General features: G+C 57.8%; 2 protein-coding genes across 2 annotated transcripts; one reads left to right on the forward strand and one right to left on the reverse strand.

Annotated features, from left to right (window-relative positions):
- Window positions 1-100: 100 nt before the first annotated feature.
- On the reverse strand, window positions 101-7,638 carry TULP2 (TUB like protein 2). The gene is made up of 12 exons (XM_058674453.1): window positions 7,433-7,638; window positions 6,812-6,863; window positions 6,367-6,493; window positions 5,801-5,938; window positions 5,576-5,686; window positions 4,428-4,537; window positions 3,784-4,095; window positions 2,532-2,644; window positions 1,428-1,542; window positions 1,246-1,344; window positions 869-1,040; window positions 101-259 (listed from the first exon to the last, which is right to left on the reverse strand). Exons 1-12 carry the CDS (start codon window positions 7,513-7,515, stop codon window positions 126-128), a joined length of 1,566 nt encoding a protein of 521 aa, XP_058530436.1. The 5' UTR covers window positions 7,516-7,638; the 3' UTR covers window positions 101-125.
- A 544-nt stretch (window positions 7,639-8,182) lies between these two features.
- NUCB1 (nucleobindin 1) lies at window positions 8,183-19,268 on the forward strand. The gene is made up of 13 exons (XM_004597176.2): window positions 8,183-8,230; window positions 8,409-8,553; window positions 10,516-10,623; window positions 11,541-11,673; window positions 13,801-13,904; window positions 15,138-15,323; window positions 15,546-15,636; window positions 17,349-17,407; window positions 17,615-17,707; window positions 17,791-17,883; window positions 17,997-18,167; window positions 18,550-18,664; window positions 18,978-19,268. The coding sequence occupies exons 2-13, from the start codon at window positions 8,422-8,424 to the stop codon at window positions 19,088-19,090; spliced, it is 1,398 nt and encodes a 465-aa protein (XP_004597233.2). The 5' UTR covers window positions 8,183-8,230; window positions 8,409-8,421; the 3' UTR covers window positions 19,091-19,268.
- The last annotated feature ends 867 nt before the right edge of the window (window positions 19,269-20,135 follow it).

Consider the following 20,135-nt stretch of genomic DNA (forward strand, 5'->3'; position numbering starts at 1 on the left):
CCTTTCATTGTTGTCTGAGCAGGTGCAGCCTTCCTGGGCACAACACTGGCCACCCAGGAGGCATTCCCGAGCCCTTTTCCCATTGAGCAGGCGCTGAAGCTGGTGAGGGGTTGGTATTTATTGAGTTACTCACAAGCCAGTTTCCCGTCAAAACTGGACAAGCAGATGGCGAAGGCCTGAAGTGGGCAAAGTGGGAAGCGGAAGTCCATGGTGAACGTATCTGGAGCCACCCGGCCAAACTGGAGCACCAGGCAGTTCGCTGAGGAGGAAGTCGGGAACCAAGTCTCAGGCCGACCTGTGCATTCTACTGCCTCCGGCCTTGCAGAACTACGGCTCCCAACGGTGTGGGGGCCCTAAAACTGCAACCCCCAACAAGGACCCAGAGTCCCAAGAGGCTTTGCAGCAGTGTGACGTGCACCCTACTTAGAAGAACCCTTGGGCCCAGCGGCATAGCCTAGCAGCTAAAGTCCTCGCCTTGAAAGCCCCAGGATCCCATATGGGCACCGGTTCTAATCCCGGCAGCTCCACTTCCCATCCAGCTCCCTGCTTGTGGCCTGGGAAAGCAGTTGAGGACGGCCCAATGCATTGGGACACTGCACCCGCGTGGGAGACCCGGAAGAGGTTCCTGGTTCCCGGCATCAGATCGGCGCGTACCGGCCCATTGCGGCTCACTTGGGGAGTGAAACATCGGACGGAAGATCTTCCTCTCTGTCTCTCCTCCTCTGTGTATATCTGGCTGTAATAAAATGAATAAATCTTTAAAAAAAAAAAAAGAAGAAGAAGAAGAACCCTCAAGGGCTGATGGGAGAAGTAGTTTGGACGCTCATGCCCCCAGCCCCGGAAAGCCGGCGGGATCCCAGGAGCTCACGGTCATCTGGGCGCACCATCTGGAAGTTCTTGACCGAGGCGCGGGTAACCCGACCATGGAAATTGAGCACGTAGGCGCCGCTCTCGTCACTCCATGATGGGGATTTGTTTTGCAGCAACACCAGCCCTTGTTTGGCTCCCCGATGAAAGCGACTCAGAAGTGACTCGTGCTCCTGGAAGGTCACAGAGTGGTTTGTTCACCTGTCCAGCCTGTCAGTTTTCTCCGGAGGCAGAGAAGTGGGCCTAGGGAATCCGACTCCCGCGTCAGGGGCACTCCTCCATCTTCCTCCCCCTCTCCTGGGATGTAGGACACCGCCCCTACCCCTTCACTAGGGTCGCCCCTTCTTGCTTGGGGTGCTTGGGTGCTTGGGAACTCACACTCTGGGGCTGCACTCGGATTCTCTGGTTCTTCTTGTCCATCCCAGGGAGGATCACGGTCATTTTCCGTGGCCCCCGGAATCCCAGGACGTTGGTCTCCTGAGAGGATTGTTTTTTCCCTTGGCCTGGCTCCTTGGCCCTCCGGTCCCGCCCTCACGCTCCCTGGTCCTGGGGACACTTACATAACACACAACTCCCAGCTCCTCTCGGATCCGGGAAGTCCCTGGAACCAAATACCTTCGTTCGGGATTCACGCCATTGTCAAAGATCGTAAACTTGGTGCCCAAGATGTTGGATCTGCTCCAGGGAGGGAGGGATAGAATGAAAATAATTATTGTTACTTTGAGGCTGTCAATTACGGGATTTCTCTCAAATCCGTCCTCTTAGGAATCATGCTGCCTGGACCCTGTGTGGCAGACTAGTAGCTAAAATCCTTGCCTCACATGTGCCAGTATCCCATGTGGGCACAGTTCATATCCTAGCTGCTCTACTTCCTATCCAGCTCCCTGCCTGTAGCCTGGGAAAGCAGTCGAGGACGGCCCAAAGCCTTGGGACCCTGCACCTATCTGGGAGACGCAGAAGAGTTCCTGGCTCCTGGCTTTGGACCAGCTCAGCTCCAGCTGTTGGGGCCACTTAGGAAGTGAACCAGCAGATGGCTTTCCAATAAAAGTAAATCTTAAAAAAAAAAAGTCCTGTTCCCTGTATGCAGCGGCCCCCACCCCTGGGGTGAGCCCTCAGTCCCTACTGTCTCTGTAGGGAACCCTCCTCGCTGGGACAGGCGCTTGGCCCAGCAGGCTGGATGCCCCTGCCCCACATCAGACCCCTGCCATGGCTCAAAAGCAGGCTGGAGACTCCAGCATTTCAGCAATGCAGGAGGCAGTGGTGATGTTAAAGGAACCGGCAGCCGTGAGGAAGATTTAGACTGAGTTCCTCCCTCCGGGCTTCACCCTCGAGCAGCCGTGGCCACTGGAGGCCTTTGGAGAGTGAACCAGTGAACGGGGCTCTCTCCTATTTGTCTCTAATCTGGATGGGGGAACTTTTTGTATTCTTCAACTCCTTCCCTCTGTGACACAAAACCTCACACAATCCTGGCCTCTTCCCAAGGGAACTCAGCAACCAGAACTCAGAACCCAGCCCTGTGCCCCAAAGGGTTCAGCTTCGTCCTGTCCGCCCTGAAGAACTGCATGAGGGCTTCCGGCACGGGCACCTTGTGCTGCGGTCCCTTTGTGCCTTGCTTCGCCCCGGCTCCCTGCTACCTGCTTCTCACACTTTAGGGTCCCACCCACCTGACTTTGCCCACAAAGTTGTCACCATCCCGAGACAGGTCTGTGGGGTCCAGGGAGATGAGGTAATTGGAGGTTTTGCTCCTTTTTCTCTTCCGCCCAGCCAGGAGGAAATGCTGCAAGTGGGAGAAATAGCCCATCAGAACAATCTTCTGGTGTTTGGCTTAGGGTTAGGCACCACAGACCAGGAAAAGCCATGGCCCATGGCAATGGGAAAGTACTGGTGCAGGAAAGACCCCAAAATTGCTGGGAGATGGGCTCTCATCCTGAAAGCGCCTGCCAGCTAGGCTCCCAAGGTGAATGATTCATTCGACTATGGGCCCTTTATCCCTTCCACCAACAGGTTCCTGGTTGGGACTTGGAAACCAGACAATGGCAAGCCTGTGAGGGGCAGGATCTGACTCTGGAGAATTTGGAAGACCCTTAGGCACAACAGGGAGCAGGCTTGGGACGCATGTCATCCGGGAGAAGCAGAGCTGGCTCTGCAGAGGGAACGAGCCTGGCTCTGGGACATTCCTGAGATCTGAGGGGCATGGGAGTGGCCGGGCTTACGAGGGATGGAAAAAGTCTTCCAGGCACAGGATTTATCCTAGGATTGAGTGAAGTCTGATAGCAAGGAGGCTCAGGGAAGGACCAAAGGGCCCACTTGGAGAAGGTTGGGTGGGGGGGTATGACATGACTTTAGAGTGGACAAGACTTGATATCTGATAGATACGAACTAGACCACAGGGCTCTACAAGGGAAGGATTCTAGGGGCTGGTGCAATGGCTCAACTGGCTAATCCTCCTCCTCAAAGCTCTGGCAACCAATGTGGGTGCAGGTTCATGTCCTGGTTGCTCCAGTTTTCATCCAGTTCCTGCTCGCAGCTTGGGAAAGCAATGGAAAATAGCTCAAAGCCTTGGGCATCTGTGCCAGCCTGGGAGGCCTGGAAGTTCCTGGCTCCTGATCGGCTTAGCTCCAGCCAATGTGGGCATTTGGGAATGAACCAGTGATTGGAAGATCTTTCTCTCTGTCTCTCCTTTCTTTAGATCTGCCTAGCCAATAAAAATAAAATTATATTGAATTAAATTGAATTCTAGATCTGGGAGGGGCAAGGCTTAGCGTTGGAGTTGTCTGGTCTGCTTTCTAAATGGCAAGCCAAGTGTGCATTTGCAAAAACCCTGACTGCACAGGAAGGGGTGGGACTTGGCCCCGGGGTGTGGTTTGCTCCCATGGCTGTGGGACGTGCTGGGGGCCCACATGGGCCAGGCCAAACCTTCAGGCCTTCTTCTGCCTCCAAGTAGAGATAGTAGAAGGGGAACATGCCCCTGTCGACACCACGCTTGTTGCGGCTGATGCGGCACTGCACCACGTGGCCCTGAGGCGCGGGCTGCAGCACATAGGCCTCCATGTCCTCGCCCAGTCGAGGGCCCGGCATGGAGGGCGGTGAGTGCATGGGGCTCTCCACGTGGCTGTCAGGTTGGTCCTTGCCTTCTTCCTCTGCTTCAGACACCTCCTCCTTGGCTGCGGCTGGGGAGTCCATTGCTGAGGACTCCCACTCCTTTTTTTTCTCTTCCAGGTCTTCCTCCTAGCCCACCGACCCAAGTCAAAGTTGAATGACAGTTGGTGCACAGCTTTGCTGACTGCTGATTGGCCATTCCAGCAAAGGGTTACATCCCCTTGCCACATGCATCTCCTGTGCCATTGGCCAAATATCTCAGTCAGTCAACTAAGCCACTCGCTGAAATCTGTTGGTTGGGTAATTCTATTCATTTCTGCCTGAAGCCAAACCTCCTCTGCCTACTGACTGGGGAATCCCAATGAGAGCACCGCCCATTTGGGTGAACCGGAAGGGCCTCTGATTGGCCACCGGGAATTCATCCCCACCCTCATCAGACTTCCTGGCTCGCCTCCTCTCACCTGGCAGGCGGACAGGTCTCCGCTTTCCATCCCCGGGTTCAGTTCTGGACTCATTGTGTTCTCATTGTCTTCGATATCCTGTAATTTGTTCTGGTCGTCTGCACTGGCCCCTAAGGGGTGGAAGAAGCCAGGGACTGAGCTAATGGGTACCAGGGGTTTGGGACAGGGTCATCAGGGCTGACTGGAAAAGGCTGAAGCTTTTGGGTTCTTAGCCCCTATTTACAAGTCCTCACCTTCAATGCCAAGTCTTCCTGAGCAGTTTCTGAGGGCCCCAAGGACAGGAAGGGGCTTTAAAGTCTTACCTCTCCCCTTGTCCCGAGAGGCAGGGGGACTAAGGCTGGGGGAGGGAGGCTGGGGGTAATAAGTTGGAGTCCTGCCACCGCAATGGCACAATGAAACATTACTAGGGAACGAAAAGGAACAAAACGCTGATAATGCTACAGCACAGATGGTCCTGAACAACTTCATGCGTGGAGGAAGCTAGGCAGAAAAAGATGACACGTTACATGATTGCACATGTGTGAAACTTCCAGGATAGTCCCATTCCAAGAGGCAAAAAGTAGATTAGGGGTTATCTTGGAAGAAATGAAAAAGGAATGACTACTAAAGGGTGCAAAGTTTCTTTCTGGGGTGACAAAAATGTTCCAAAACCTACTGATGTGATGATGGTCACACACATGTGTGAATACACGAAAAACCATAGAATTGCAAACTTTAACTATAGGAAGTGTATGGTATATGTGAATTGTCTCTTACTAAAAATGGTCTCTAGGAGCTGGAGTTGTAGTGTAGTGAGTTAAGATGCTACCTTATCATGCCAGCATCCCATTTGGGCACTAGCTCATGCATGTCCTGGCTGCTTTACTTCTAACCCAGTTCTTCTAACGCACCTGGGAGACCGTTAGAAGCCCCTGGCTTCCAGTGAAGTCATTCCTAAGGCGGATCAGAAGATATAAGGTCTCTCTTGAGCAAAGTTCTCCCTCCCTCTCTGTCTCACTCTGCCTTTTTAAAAAAAATAAATCTTTTTATTTTCCTTTCTTGTTTCTCTTTTGTGTTTCTCTCTCTTCTTTTTAAGCAGTTTCCAAAAAAGTAAGATGATTTGCGACACAGCTGGGAGCCAGAATTCACCCCCACTCAACCAAAATTACCAAGCCGGTAGTTGGCCCAGCCCCTGCGGCAGGTTCCTTGAGGCTTTTTATAGGATCGGGGAGAGACCGCGTCCTCCAGCGCGACTTCTTCCAACTCTGGCTCGGAATTGTCTGGAAGCCAGGAGAGGGAGAGGGCCTGGAGCAGGGGTCCTGGGCGGCTGTGCGGGGTCCCAGCCTCCCGCATTTCAGACGCAGCGGTCTTCGGACGTAGAAGGCCCAGGTTACCTGCTTCTCTCGGGGCCAGCAGGGGGCCGTGCTCGCCGCTGCCATCGCCCCCACAGCCCACGGTACCCGGCACACTGTGAGCCTCGGGGCGCAGATGTGCCTGCGGCACGCTCTCCTGAAGGAAAGGGTTTCCGCAGCCTGGGAGAAGGAGAAGCGAGGTCAAGGCCAACGATCTGCAGGTTCTCCAGGACCCAAACTCCATCCCACGGCTCCAACCGGCGCAGCCCTGCGACTGAACTGTGCGCGCCCCCGCGCCTGAAGACGACCACCGACCCGGTGATCACAGCCTCCCGCACCGCGCCCCACCGCCCGTCCTCGCCTCAGCACTCCCCGGAAGCTCTTAGCTCCCGCCCTAAAGCTCTGTCTGTCCAATCCCTGGACGCGCTCGCGCTCTATCCTCCAATGCAAACACGCCCCGCCCAGAGTCTCCTCAGTGCCCCATCCACCCGCCTCAGGACCGGACGAACCCCGCCCTCTTCCGGCCCCAGGCCCCGCCCCCGAGTTCCCATTGGCGCTCTTCCCGCAGATTGACGGTAACGTCGAGCCCGGCCAGGCGTTCTCCTCACCGCGGTCACCGGGCAGGCGCTCCTCCCGCCGCCTGCCTCGCCGGTGCCGCAGCGAAGCGTCGGGGTTGGCCTGCACCATGAGGGGCTCTTGGCGCTTCCGTCGTTGTTTCTTCTCAAACAGCCGCTTCTGAGGGAACGGGAGCGGGAGAACCGAGGCCAGAATCAAATCAGCCCAGAAGACCGGGGTGTGGGAGTGAGGGGCGGAGAGCGGGCCAACCCTTCCCCCTCCCCTGCTCTGGTCTCAGAGGTCCGCCCGCTTCTTGCAGGATCTAGGAGTCCTGACTTAGCAGAGAATCCTTCTGCCTCCGTCATTTGTGGTCCCTCAGCACCAGGCTTGGCATCTTTAGGTTCCCAAGTTTCTAGATCTTATTTCCATTTGCAGCGGGGTGGGTGGTTTCTGAGGGAGGTGAGGAAGAGGAAGGAGGGCGGGAGTGGGGCCGAGTACCTGCTGTTCCAGCTTCTGCAGCCTCAGAGCAGCGAGCTCATCCCCCAGGGTCCTGAGAGAAATACAGGCTGTGTGGTGGCGAGCAGGGAAGCCCCTGCTGTCCCCGACCCCCTTCTGGGGTTCTGGCCACAGATGAGGTCACACAACAGGCAGAAGTGGAGCTGTGACCCACCCAGCACTGGCCGATCTTGGACCCCCGAGGTCTCTCCTAGTAGCCAAGGTTCCTAACCTGCTAAAAGGCATGGCCAAGCTTCAAAAGAACTCCCCTTCCGCCCGCACCCCCGACCCCTGGGCTCCCCACTCACCATGGTTACTTTACACATGCTATTCTCATGAGACATTCTGGGCCCAGTCAGAATGAGGAATCAGAACCCAGAATCAACACCCCAGCTGCCCTCGACCCTCCAACACCCGATCTTTAGCCTTAACTTTTTTGCTGCAAGACTCCAACAGTAACCAGCTAACAGCAGCCTGCTTCCCAAACTTTGAGTGCTAACCGGGGCCAAGCCATCCAATTCTCTTTACCCCAGAGACTGGCCCCTCCCGCACCCAGGCATCGGAATACTGGCATTTGGGATCCAAAGCCTGACAGCCCCCTGCCCCGTGGCCACCCCCTCCTACCTGGGACTTTGAAGACCGTCTTCCTCTTTCTGCAGGAGGGGCTGCTCACACTCACACAACTGTGTCCTGCCTCTGGAGCCCATGTTTAAATACACCTGATTCTCTCTGGAATCTGGGGACAAATTTCTGGGTCTCTGGGAAGTGGGCAGAAGAAAAAGGATCAGATGGGAGATCTGAGCTCCAGCACAATAAACTCTCTCCAGCTCCCCTAAACTTCACTTTGAACAAAGCCAGTGGCCAGCACTGCAGCCAGGCAACCAGCGGGGTTCTGGATCGGAACGGCATGCGGGCGTTCCTTAAAGGGATCCGAGAGAAGCAGCAGCGACGTTTCGCTCCACACATCTTTTTATTAGGAATTTACAAGGTGGGCAGGTAACTTGCAGGCACAATAAATAAAACTACAACTCCCATGAAGCTAAGGGGCCAAAATGCCAGCGGAAGTTAGCCAGCGCCTGCTGCTGGGAGTTGTAGTTTTCTTTGGTAAAATTGTTCCTTCTGTTTTGCCTAAAGGGCAGCATCCAGAAGGAAGAGAAGTTTTCGGAAATAGTGGCGCAAGGGCAGGGGGCGGGGCCACCGGGCAGGAGGTGCGGGACTCAGAGCCAGCGTGGACCAATCAGGAGCCTGGGGGCGGGCGCTGCCCGGCGGGGGCGTGGCCTGGGCTCCCGGGACGGCGGCAGAGGTCCTCGCCCGGTAGGACGCTGCGGTGGCCGGCGGGTGCAGGGGAGCGCCGGGCCGTGCGAGCCCGGTCCCTCGGGAGGAACCGTCGAGAACCGGCTTCTGCGAGTCTGAGGGGAGAAGGTACTGGGGGGCCAGGACGCTTGGGCGGCGGAGGAGGAGGGAAAGACTGCAGGGGCGCCGGGAACCTTGCGTTCGGGTGGCGGGCGACACGCTTTGGGGATGGATTCTTGGGGCGACGCTGGGGTGGGTGTTGGGGCCTAACCCCGCGAGTCTAAGCGCTCTCCATTCTCTGCCGCAGACCTGAAGCCGCCATGGCGCGCTCAGGGCCCCGGGGAGCCCTCCTCCTCCTCCTCCAGCTGCTGCCGCTGCTGCGCGCCGTGGGCGCCGTGCCCCTGGATCGGGGGTCGCCCAGCCAGGACGAGAGCGCCGCCACCGAGAGCCCCGTGAGTGCGCCCTTCTCCCCAGGGCACCCCAAAGGTTGTGCATGTCGCTTGCCTGTCGATCTTCGGAGCACTGCGGGTTTGACTCAGTGGAAAAGTGGAGTACCCCTGCTCTGAGGAATATAAAATCAGGTCAGATTTTAAATTAAAAAAAAAAAAAAAACCTCAGTATCCCTTTCCACCTCAACTGCTGCGTTTATTGGGGACCTTGCCGCCTTAGAAGGCGTGTGGAAATAAAAACTTCATTTCCCAGAATCCTGGAGGACAGGCGATCTTAGCTAGCTGAGGGCATTCATCCTGCTGACGCTCATGGGAGTTGTAGTTTGAAATCTGAAAAGGCGCATGAGCTGTTTATTCTAACAGGCATTCAGCAAATCCCGAAACTTTCTTTTTTTAAAAGGATTTATTTATTTTTTATTGAAAAGGCAGATATACAGAGAGGAGGAGAGACAGAGAGAAAGATCTTCTGTCTGTCAGTTTATTCCCCAAGTGGCTGCAAAGGCTGGAATTGAGCCAATCTGAAGTCAGGAGCTTCTTCCGGGTCTCCCACACGGGTGCAGGGTCCCAAGGCTTTGGGCCGTGCTCAACTGCTTTCCCAGGCCACAAGCAGGGAGCTGAATAGGAAGTGGGGCTGCTGGGATTAGAACCGCCAGGCCAAAGATTTATTTATTTTTATTGGAAACATTTACATGGAGAAGGAAAGACAAAGAGAAAGATCTTCTGTCCACTGGTTTACTCCCCGTGTGGCCACAAGGACCAGAGCTGAGCTGATCTGAAGGCTAGGAGCCAGGAGCTTCTTCCGGGTCTCCCACACAGGTGCAGGGTCCCAAGGCTTTGGGCCGTCCTCGACTGCTTTCCCAGGCCACAAGCAGGGAGCTGGATGGGAAATGGGGCTGCTGGGATTAGAACCGGCGCCCATCCTGGTGGCAGGAACCCAAGCACTTGGGCCATCTTCTGCCGCCTTCCCAGGTGCGCTCACAGGAAGTGGGAAGTGGAGCAGCCAGGACCTGAACCAGCCCCCTTATGGGATGCCCGTGTTACAGGCAACAGCTTCACCACCAGGCAGGTCTCCTGAGTAAGGGATTGGAGCCTCCCGGATTGTGGTGGCTGAGGGGAGGCCTGGCAGCGGTCCCCTGTGGATACCTAGGGGTGGGCGTGCTGCTGGTGTTAGGAATAGGAAGGAGGAGGCTCAGGGAGAGAAACGTGCCATCCAGGCATACACGGGAAAGAGGCCAGGGTCTCGGTCGTCCTCGTCTGCTGGCTTATGTAGGGCAGTGCCTGGGCTGGGGAGTGTGTGCTAGAGAGGGGATGACCAGTACCTGGCTTTGCTGCTTGTCCTTGGCATCCTGCTAACGCACACGGTGGGAGTGTGCGAGCTGCGTCCCCGCCAGCCATGTGGGAGATCAGTGTTGCTGCCTCCTCGCCCAGCAGCCCCCCTAGCTTGTGACCTGTGTCCCTGGCTGCTCGACCGGCAGCCCCCCAGCCCGTGACCTGTGTCTTTGGCTGCTCGACTGGCAGCCCCCCAGCCCGTGACCTGTGTCTTTGGGTGCTCGACCGGCAGCCCTCGTCCTGCGTGGGTCTCTAGCTGGTGGGTCAGCTGATGAGGACTTGCAACAAAGCATAGCACTAGGTGGGTGGATGAGTGAGTGACGTGGGGTTTCACTGCCGGCTCACGAGGCGCCCACTGTGGGGGGTTGCTGGGCTGCACTGTCCCCCACACGGTGCTCAGAGCCCTTCTGCTCAGGGCTTTGGAATACCAGGTGACAGCTGCGGCCCCCTGGGCGGGCAGTTGGCTTGGAGTTACCCAGCAGGTGGAGTTTAGAACTTGGGTCTGCTGGCTGCAAAATCCTTGTGTGTCGAGGTACACTGTCTGCTCCCCTCACCCCTGGCTCGAGCTGTCCCAGTGCCTGCTGCCCCGGCCACCCAGAGCAGCAGGGCATGACAGCTACTGTCCTTTTCGCCCAGGACACCGGCCTGTACTACCACCGGTACCTGCAGGAAGTCATCAATGTGCTGGAAACGGACGGCCACTTCCGGGAGAAGCTGCAGGCAGCCAATGCCGAGGACATTAAGGTGCGGGGGCAAGGAGCAGGGCTGGGCACCCGAAGACCAATCAGCCGCGTTCCCAGAGCACTTGGCATGGGGCTGCCTCAATAGGGTAGAGGCACTGGAATGCTAGATGTGCCGACCAACCCTCACATGGGCCTTGAGCAGCCATGACTGGCCCCATTTCACAGAGGGAGACACTGAGGCTGAGGATGCCCATGCACATGCTGGGCTCGCTGCTGTTTGCCAGGACCAGCTCTGTGGTCACCTTGTCCACTGTGTTTATGAAGGCCACGCCCCTCTACAGTCTGGAGTGGGGGACATGGCTGGACATCCCAGGTGGTTGTCGGTGGGAGCTGTCATTGGGACAGCCCCAGAGTGACAAGAGAGAGAGGAAGGCTGGGAAGGGATAACCCGTGGGGGGACTTCCTTGGGGGATGTCACATCAGACCGTAGGGACTGTCACTGCCTGCTGGGCTGAGGCAGGAGGTGAGACTCAAGGGGTCAGTGGTCAGCATGCTCTGGGGGGAGACTGTGAGCAGGAGAAGGGGACGCTTGGCTGTGGTTCACAAGTATACGTAACCCAAGGTGCTCAGACGAAGTCTGGAAAAGGCAGGGCCCCCAGAATTCGTGGAAGGTCGGGGAGGGTCTGGGGGGATTCTGCCCAGGCAAGTGCCAGCAATCTCCAGGGCTCAAGGACAATGAAGGAAATCTAGGCAGGCTTGCCCAGCGGGTGCAGGAGAGAGCAGCCCAGGCGGGGGGAATGGCAGGTGCAAAGGCCCTGAGGTGAGGAATGAGAGTGGCTGCAGCCCAGCATGTGCCTGCGGAGGTCGCGGGCTGGGGTCTTGTTCTCCGCCCTCTACCCGCCCGGGCATCAGGAAGCTGCAGCAGAGACCAGGGGGAGCCTGCCCAGCCTCACCCAGCGGCCCCCAATCCCCCTGCAGAGTGGGAAGCTGAGCCGAGAGCTGGACTTCGTCAGCCACCATGTGCGCACCAAGTTGGACGAGCTCAAGCGCCAGGAGGTGTCCCGGCTGCGCATGCTGCTCAAGGCCAAGATGGACGCCGAGCAGGAACCCAGTGAGTCTGCGCGGGGCAGGCGGGCCTCCAGTGTCCGCAGGATGACGAGAGAGCTTCAGTGTGCCGGTTCACTCCCAAAGTGGCTGCTACGCTGGGGCTCACCCTGGCCAAAGCCAGGGGATCTGGGTCTCCCACGTGGGTGGCAGGGGCCCAGGGACTTGGACCAACCTCTACTGCTCTCCTAGATGCATTCATGGGGAGCTGCATCGGCAGCCAAGTCACCAGGACTTGAGTTGGCGCCCCATGTGGGCTGTCATGGTCTTTTTCTAAGATTTATTTTATTTTTTATTGGAAAGGCAGATATACAGAGAGGAGGAGAGACAGAGAGGAAGATCTTCTGTCCAATGATTCACTCCCCAAGTGGCTGCAACAACCGGTGCTGTGCCGATCTGAAACCAGGAGACAGGAGCTTCCTCCAGGTCTCCCACACGGGTGCAGGGTCCCAAGGCTTTGGTCCGTGCTTGACTGCTTTCCCAGGCCACAAGCAGGGAGCTGGATGGGAAGTGGGGCTGCCGGGATTAGAACCAGCACCCATATGGGATCCTGGCGTGTTCAAGGCAAGAACTTTAGCCACTAGGCCACCGCGTCAGGCCTGATGTCATAGTCATTTTATCAACTGTTTATAGTGTTTATTTGTTTGAAAGACAGAGGCACACAGACACACATGCCTGCAATGGCCAGGATGGGGCCAGGCTGAAGCCAGGATCTGGAAGCTGGCAGAGACCCAAGTTCACGAGCCATCCCTGCTGCTCCCATGGGGCATGTTAGCCAGAAGCTGAAACTGGATGTGTAGCTGGGATTTGAACCTTGGTCCTCTGATACAGCCTGTGGGTTTCCCAAGTGGGGCATTAGCTGCTCCATCGAGTGCCTGTGCCTCAAGGTGACTGAAATGCACGGAAGGGTTGATTCATGACTTGCATGCGGCTTTGTGGCTGTGGAGCCTCGCCACGGGAGGCTGGATGGGAAGTGGAGCTGTCAGGATTAGAACCGGCGCCCATATGGGATCCCGGCGCGTTCAAAGCGAGGACTCTAGCCACTAGGCCACACCGCCAGGCCCTCAACATGTGTATCTAAAACTGTGGTTTAGGTCTTAATTGTTCAACTATCTGAAAAAAATGTGCCTGGCAGTGAGTGGCCATTGTTGGGGCCTAACAAGTCAAGGCACCAATGCGCCCACCCCGTAGGGTCCTGGCTGCGCTGCTTGCCGTCCAACCCCTGGCCAAAGCGTCTGAGAAAGCATCATCCAGCTCCCGGCCTGTGCCCTGGGAAAGCAGTCAAGGACGGCCCAGAGCCTTGGGACCCTGCACCCGCATGGGAGACCTGGAAGAAGCTCCTGGCTCCTGGCTTTGGATTGGCTCAGCTGTAGCTATTGCAGCCGACTCCTCACCCCAAACAGAAACCTTTAGCGATCCCCTACGTCACTACCACGGGGCTCAGGCAGCCCCTGGTCTACTTCATCTCACTGTGGATTTCCCTCCGTGGGAGAGCTGGACTTGCCTGAGCCGTTTGCCCGTTGACCAGATGGTGCCAAGGGGAGACAGCCCCGCCTGCCCTGGGCAGCCACTCTGCCGTGACAGCCGTGGCCCTCGTGTCCCTCGTGGCCGGAACTTTGTCCTTTGACCTGTTAGTATCTTTGTGGGTCAAAGATCCTGTCTCTACTTGCTTCCTGCCCTCCCCACAACCACTTCCTCCTTGGGCCTCTATTTTCACATCCCGAAAGTGGGCCTAATCAGGGACCCAGCATTTTCACAGCATCGTAAAACGTGATGAAGGTGTCCAGGGCAGGGCCTGGCGTGTATGAGCCGTGAGGTCATGCTGGTTATTGTTACAGCTTTTTATTTCAAGTCTGAAGCCGGGCTCCAGGAGCTTCCTCCAGGTCTCCCACATGGTGAGAGGCCCAAGCACTTGGGCCATTCTCCAGTGCTTTCCCAGGCGCACTGGCAGGGATCTGGATGGGAAGTAGAGCAGCCAGGACTTGAACCAGCTCCCGGAGGGAATTCCGGTGCTACAGTGCTGCATGCAGGCAGAGGCTTGGCTGCTGCACCCCACCGTCAGCCCCCAGAGGGGATCCTGAGGGAAGAGTGTTCTGCCAGTCACGCCATCCGGCTCTTCCCTCCTTCTGTGCAGACGTGCAGGTGGACCACCTGGGCCTGCTGAGGCAGTTTGAGCACCTGGACCCCCAGAACCAGCACACATTCGAGGCCCGCGACCTGGAGCTGCTCATCCAGACGGTAACAGCAGGGGTCCTGGGTGCAGGGGGGTGGGAACAGTGTCCTGGATGGGAGCTGGTTCCCTACCTGCTGCCGTTCCCTACAGCTGATGGTGGCCTGAGGGTTTCTGGAATCTTCCTGCACTCTGAGAAAGCAGGAGGCATGGGCAGGTCAGGTGCAGGGCTCTGTTGAGACGTGGCTGTACTGTTGCCATGTCGGGGCCCTTGGTGACTGCCCTTGATGGCTCACAGCCCTGCCACAGCCCCAGCACCACCAGCTCAGCCCACTGCACAACCTTGCCTGGAGATCCTTTAGCTCCCTCTGGTGGCTCTAAAAGTGAGTAACAGCCTAGGTTAGGCTGAGCCCTGTTTGTCTCTAGAACATTCCAGAAACTATCTGCTCCTCTCTGGCCCTAGTCATCACTCTTCTTCACGCAAAGACCCTCTTTCCAGGTCAAATCACTCCCCGAGGCTCCATGTGGACATATATTTTGGTGGGGACAATCCTCAATGCAGCGTAGGGCGGTAATCTCCATTTTCCAGAGGGGGAAGCGAAAGCACAGGGAGGCTGAGTGACTGGCCCAGCATCATGCAGCTAGGGAAATCTGGGCCTGACCTTGCACCCTGGAACTTATAGACCTCGTGTTTCTGACCAGCCAGGGCGCTGTCCTCCATCCTGAGGCCACTCTGTGTGTGTGTGTGTGTGTGTGTAAGATTTATTTGTTTCTTTGAAAGACAGAGTTAACCTAAGCAGAGAGAGATCTTCCATCTAGTGGTTCTCTCCCCCACAGTCTGCAAGAGCCAGACTGAAGCCCGGGGCTAGAACCCCATCAAGTCTTCCATATGAGTGCAGGGGCCCAAGCATTTGTGTCATTTTCTGTTGCACATCCAGGCACATCAGCAGGGAGCTGGCTCGGAAGCAGAGCAGCTGGGACACAGGCCAGAGCCCCAGTGAAATGTCGCTGTCCCTTAGCCTAGTGGGCCTGCCCACCGTGTTTTGGTCGTTCATCACTTAGAGGACAGAGAACATGGGGGAGGCGGGCTCATGTTGCTGCCTTTGTAAACCAAGACAGAGGGTGTGTTACAGGGTAAGAGCAATGAGAGAGAAAGAGCTAGTGAGCTCAGGGCATGGGACTTGGGACAGGTGAGGCCGAGCTGCTCTGGCCAGGTTCACCACTGAGGACCTACTATCTGGAAGTGGGATTAGGAGCTGGGCCTGGGATGACAGGCCTCTGACGGCCTGCCTCTCCCCCAGGCCACCCGGGACCTCGCCCAATATGACGCAGCCCATCATGAGGAGTTCAAACGCTACGAGATGCTCAAGGAGCATGAGAGACGCCGCTACCTAGAGTCCCTGGGAGAGGAGCAGAGAAAGGAGGCAGAGAAGAAGCTGGAGGAGCAACAGCGCCGGCACCGAGAGCACCCCAAAGTCAACGTGCCTGTGAGGACTGCCCCACTCTTGACTGGAAAGTGGCTGAAGTACTACAACTCCCAGGAACACCCCAGGCACGCAAGTGCCTGTTATTATACCCAGCTACCATGGGGGCTGCTGGGAGTTGTAGTTTTCTTGGGTTCCTGGCTTAGGAATGCCTCTGGTTGGCTGGGAGTAGACTTCTGTGGCTGGAGCCCATGGCTCACCAGCGCCTGACTCTCTCCTCCACAGGGCAGCCAAGCCCAGTTGAAGGAGGTGTGGGAGGAGCTGGATGGATTGGATCCCAACAGATTTAACCCCAAGACCTTCTTCATACTGCATGGTAAGGTGGGGAGGGAGCCCAGACCAGGCTGAGCCCTCTGGCACTCGCCTTTCAGGGACCCAGAGACCGAGAGGGTGCTCCCTAGCCCAGATCATGGAGCTGGATTATGTACTTCATGATAAAAAGTTTTTTAAAGATTTATTTTTTATTATTGGAAAGGCAGATTTACAGAGAGAAGAGAAAGATCTTCCATCTGCTGGTTCACTCCCCAAGTGGCCTCATGGCTGTGGCTGAGCTGATCCAAAGCCAAAAGCCGTGAACTTTTCCAGGTCTCTCAAGCGAGTGCAGGGTCCCAAGGCTTTGGGCCGTCCTCGACTGCTTTCCCAGGCCACAAGCAGGGAGCTGGTTGGGAAGTGGGGCAACCAGGGCACAAACTGGTGCCCATATAGGATCTGGTGCTTGTAATGGGAAAATTAGCCAACTGAGCCACCCTATCATGTCCAATTTAGAAAATAATACATTTATTTGAAAGGTAGTTATGGAGAAAGGGATTTTCTATCCACTGTTCACTGCCTGAATGGCCACCATGGCTGTAGCTGGGCAGGCTGAAGCCAAGGGCCTGGAACTCCACCCTCTTCTCCCATGTACTAAAGGAACCCATGTGCATGGGCCCTCTTCTGCTGCTTTCCCAGGCACATTAGCAGGGAGCTGGGTTGGAAATGGAGCAGCCGGGACTTGGACCACTGCCTCTGTGAGATACGGGTATTGCAGGTAGAGGATTAGGGTGCCATGCCACCGTGCACAAAGCTTACTGATCATCTTTCAATGTGCATCTCCAGGTTTGGTGTGTAGATTATTTGTCCCCAGTCCCCAGGAATAGAGTTTCCTGTTGCAACTCTATTCCTGTGAAACAGGTCCCCTTCCCCTTACTCCTAGCAACCGTCATGCTTTTTTCCAGTGACAGTGAGATGCCCAGGTAACTCATGCGTGGGACTAACTTCCCTCAGCGTCATGTGAGGAGTGGAGGCCTTCACTGTGTTCATGTCAGCTTCCATTTCTGTGGCTCCACGGGGACACCGTGGCCATGCTGCCTGGCCCTGCGGGGACACTGGCTGCCATGGTGGCTGGCCCCACAGGGACACCGGCTGCCATGCTGGCTGGCAAGGCTGGTATGAGCTCATTTGAAGAATGACCTGGGTGGAGTCAGGGGGTGCAGAGCCTTGCAGATATTTGTTGGAAAAGTGTTGTAAATGGAGGGTACCGTAAGCTCTCTGCAAGGGTAGAAAATGTCCCTTCTCTGCCCTGCCCAGCATGGCAGCCTCCAGCCCCCCGGGGCTCCTGCCTGGAGGCAGAGGATGAGTGGGCCTGCAGAACTGAAGTTCGACTTCAGCCGCCCACTTGGCTCATGGCAGCTGTACTGGATCGTGCTGCTCCAAAGGTGGGCTAGGAAAAGTCTTCCCTGCTAACTCCCAGGCCTGAGGAAGAGGATGGCGCTGGTGAAGGCGCCCGCGGGCTGGAGAGGACGGGATGCTGCTGTGGTGGCCAAGGGCTGTAGCCCTTGATGCTGCGTGACCAGGACCCAGGCACACCAGGACAAGCCCATGCTCATGGGCGGGGACGGAAAGCTGAGCCCCGCACTCCCCCACTGAGCTCACCACCAGCAGCCTGTCCTCCCTGACCTGGTGGCAGCCTGTACAAAATCCTGCCTCCTCTCAGGCCACGTGCATGCGGCCATCTGTCCCTGAGGTGCCTTGCTGTCCTTTGCTCCTCAGATATCAACAGCGATGGCGTCCTGGATGAGCAGGAGCTCGAGGCGCTTTTCACCAAGGAGGTGAGCACCTCGGGGGGCCACTGTAGGCCCCGCAATTCCCTTAACAATCCACTGAGATGCCAGCCCTCGGGGAGAACTACAACTCCCAGTAGGCTTCTGGGAGTGCCCCACAGGCTGCTGGGAGTTGAGGCTGTTGGTTGAAGTGGAGATGGGGTGAGGTGGTCCTGCTCAGGCTTCCCCGCCTCTCCCTCTGGCCTGACCCTGCAGCTGGAGAAGGTGTACGACCCCAAGAACGAAGAGGATGACATGCGTGAGATGGAGGAGGAGCGACTGCGCATGCGCGAGCACGTGATGAAGAATGTGCGTGGCGGGGCGTGGAGGGGTGGGCGTGGCCGGGCGTGGCCGTGGCCAGCTCCTCTCCTGACCTCGCCCTGTTGCCCCAGGTGGACACCAACCAGGACCGTCTGGTGACCCTGGAGGAGTTCCTCGCCTCCACGCAGAGGAAGGAGTTCGGGGACACGGCGGAGGGGTGGGAGGTGAGGACGTGGCGGATGCTCCGGGGGTCCACAGCTTCCCATTCCAGCCCTGACCTGCGTCCTCTGGGGCCGCCGGCCGCACTGGGTCTCAGCTGCTTCTCTTGTCCCCGCAGACGGTGGAGATGCACCCGGCCTATACGGAGGAGGAGCTGAGACGCTTCGAGGAGGAGCTGGCGGCGCGCGAGGCTGAGCTGAACGCCAGGGCGCAGCGGCTGAGCCAGGAGACCGAGGCCCTGGGGCGCTCGCAGGACCGCCTGGAGGCTCAGAAGAGAGAGCTGCAGCAGGTGCCAGCCGGCCGGGCGGGGAAGCCGCCACCTCGCCCACTGGGCTGTCGGGGTCTGGGATGGTCTGTGGCCTCTGGAAAGCTGGGCAGGGGGCAGAGGACAACAGGGTCCACCGGGGCTTACTGAGGCCTTCCCTGTGGCCAGGTGCCCCCACGCCCCATCTATGGAGGATGGCCTGGTTCTGTGGGAGTAGCAGTCTGGAAGGGCAAAGCTGAGGCTGGTAGAGGAAGGACCAGCCCCTGGCCCCACCATGTGCTGTTGGGACCCAGGCGGGTAGAGGAAGGGCTGGCGCTGACCCCGCTGTGGGCTGCTGGGGCCCAGGCCTGGGTACCTGTGAAGGTGAGCATCACAACCCCAACCTGGCGCCTCCTCCGCCCCGCAGGCTGTGCTGCAGATGGAGCAGCGCAAGCAGCAGCAGGGACAGCAGCAGGAGCAGGATGGCGGCAGCCGGGCCCCCAACCCCGCGGCAGGGCAGCTCAAGTTCCATCCCGACACAGGTGCTGGCCCTGAGGGGCTGGGTGGACTCTTGGGTGTGAGGGAGGAGGGGCTGGACCCCTGGGTGTGAGGGAGGAGGGTTGGGCTGGACCCCTGGGTGTGAGGGAGGAAGGGCTGTGACCCCTGGGTGTGAGGGAGGAGGGCTGGACCCTGGGTGTGAGGGAGGAGGGGCTGGGCTGGACCCCTGGGTGTGAGGGAGGAAGGGCTGTGACCCCTGGGTGTGAGGGAGGAGGGCTGGACCCTGGGTGTGAGGGAGCAGCGGCTGGGTGAGCGGCTGTGGACCTAGCAGCCAGCGTCCTGCTCCGTCCTCTACAGATGATGCACCTGTGCCAGCTCCAGCTGGTGACCAGAAAGATGTAGACACATCAGAGAAGAAGGCTCCGGAGCAGGCCACAGAGGCAGCCCGGCCTGATTCCCCGCCCCTGTGAGCCCTCGGGGATCCCAGCCCTTCCACTCCTTCAGAGCTCACTGGTGGGAGGCAGAGGACGTTTGGCCATCAGCCATGGCGGGAGCCAGCAGTTGGCACGGCCTCCTGGGGGTGGGCATGCACTGGCCAATCCCGCATGGCTGCCCGCCCTGCCTACCCTGCCCACTCCACGCGCAGTCCATCTCAGCTCTTAGCTCCCTCGAGCCTGGCCCTTTGCTGCCATGACCTCCAGGTGGCCTGCCTTCTCCCACCTCAGTCCTGTCAGGTGCTCACGGCCTCAGCTTCCCTTAGGGAGCCCCCTCTCCCACGAGCACCTGCTCCCAGCTGCCTGCTGGAGGGTGAGGCTGGAGTGTGGCCTCTCCCGGGAAGCCCTTCTGCTGCTCTGGACCTGGCTTCTGCTGGTTTCTGGGAGTATGGGTGCCCCTTCCCAGCAAACCCCCAGAAGGCTACCCCTGTCTTGGCGCCCAGGACCTCAGCCTCGGCCTGCGGGAGGTCCTGAAGGACAGCCCAGCCCCGGGTCCTGCTCCCTTCCATCCAAATACACTTTCTGGAACCCACACCTGCCTCTTGCCTGTGTGCGCGCTGCCCCCTGCCCATGGCCCGAGCGCCAAGCCACCATCGCCAAACACCAGTCCTGCCTTCTCCCATCTGCACCCTGAGGGTGGTGACCTTCCACTGCAAGGTCAGAAAACCAAACCCTGAGCTTCAGTTGTTGGGGGAAAGGAGGCGGGTGGGCGTTTGGCCTGCGTTAAGCCGCTGGCTCAGATGTCCTGCTTCCCTTCTGACTGGAGCCCCATCGGAAGTGGAGCAGCCGGGACTGGAACCAGCACCTGTATGGGATGCCTGTGCCACAGGCGGCTGTTATAAAATAACATGAAAGTCACAAGAAAACTCCTGTAAGATTGCACGGTGTGTCCCACACTGCCTGGCTCTGCCTTCTGCCAGGGATGACGTAACCTCTGTGCAGTCAACAGCCGGAAATAGATCCTGACCTGTCATCCTAGCAGTATTCCTTTGTTTTTTTAAAGATTTATTTTATTTTTATT

This window comes from Ochotona princeps, chromosome 16 (assembly GCF_030435755.1).
Source record: "Ochotona princeps isolate mOchPri1 chromosome 16, mOchPri1.hap1, whole genome shotgun sequence".
In the NCBI taxonomy this organism is placed as follows: domain Eukaryota; kingdom Metazoa; phylum Chordata; class Mammalia; order Lagomorpha; family Ochotonidae; genus Ochotona; species Ochotona princeps.

Bases quoted from the DNA above. Each gene is read 5' to 3' on its own strand.
- TULP2 (XM_058674453.1), bottom strand. From the start codon at position 7,515: ATGGGCTCCAGAGGCAGGACACAGTTGTGTGAGTGTGAGCAGCCCCTC. The intron at 6,864-7,432 runs GTAGGAGGGGGT...TATTTCTCTCAG, and splicing joins GACGGTCTTCAAAGTCCCAG to GACCCTGGGGGATGAGCTCG. The intron at 260-868 runs GTGAGCTCCTGG...CTTCCTCCTCAG, and splicing joins GATGGTGCGCCCAGATGACC to CGAACTGCCTGGTGCTCCAG.
- NUCB1 (XM_004597176.2), top strand. From the start codon at position 8,422: ATGGCGCGCTCAGGGCCCCGGGGAGCCCTCCTCCTCCTCCTCCAGCTG. The intron at 17,408-17,614 runs GTGAGCACCTCG...CTGACCCTGCAG, and splicing joins AGGCGCTTTTCACCAAGGAG to CTGGAGAAGGTGTACGACCC. The intron at 18,168-18,549 runs GTGCCAGCCGGC...TCCGCCCCGCAG, and splicing joins AGAAGAGAGAGCTGCAGCAG to GCTGTGCTGCAGATGGAGCA.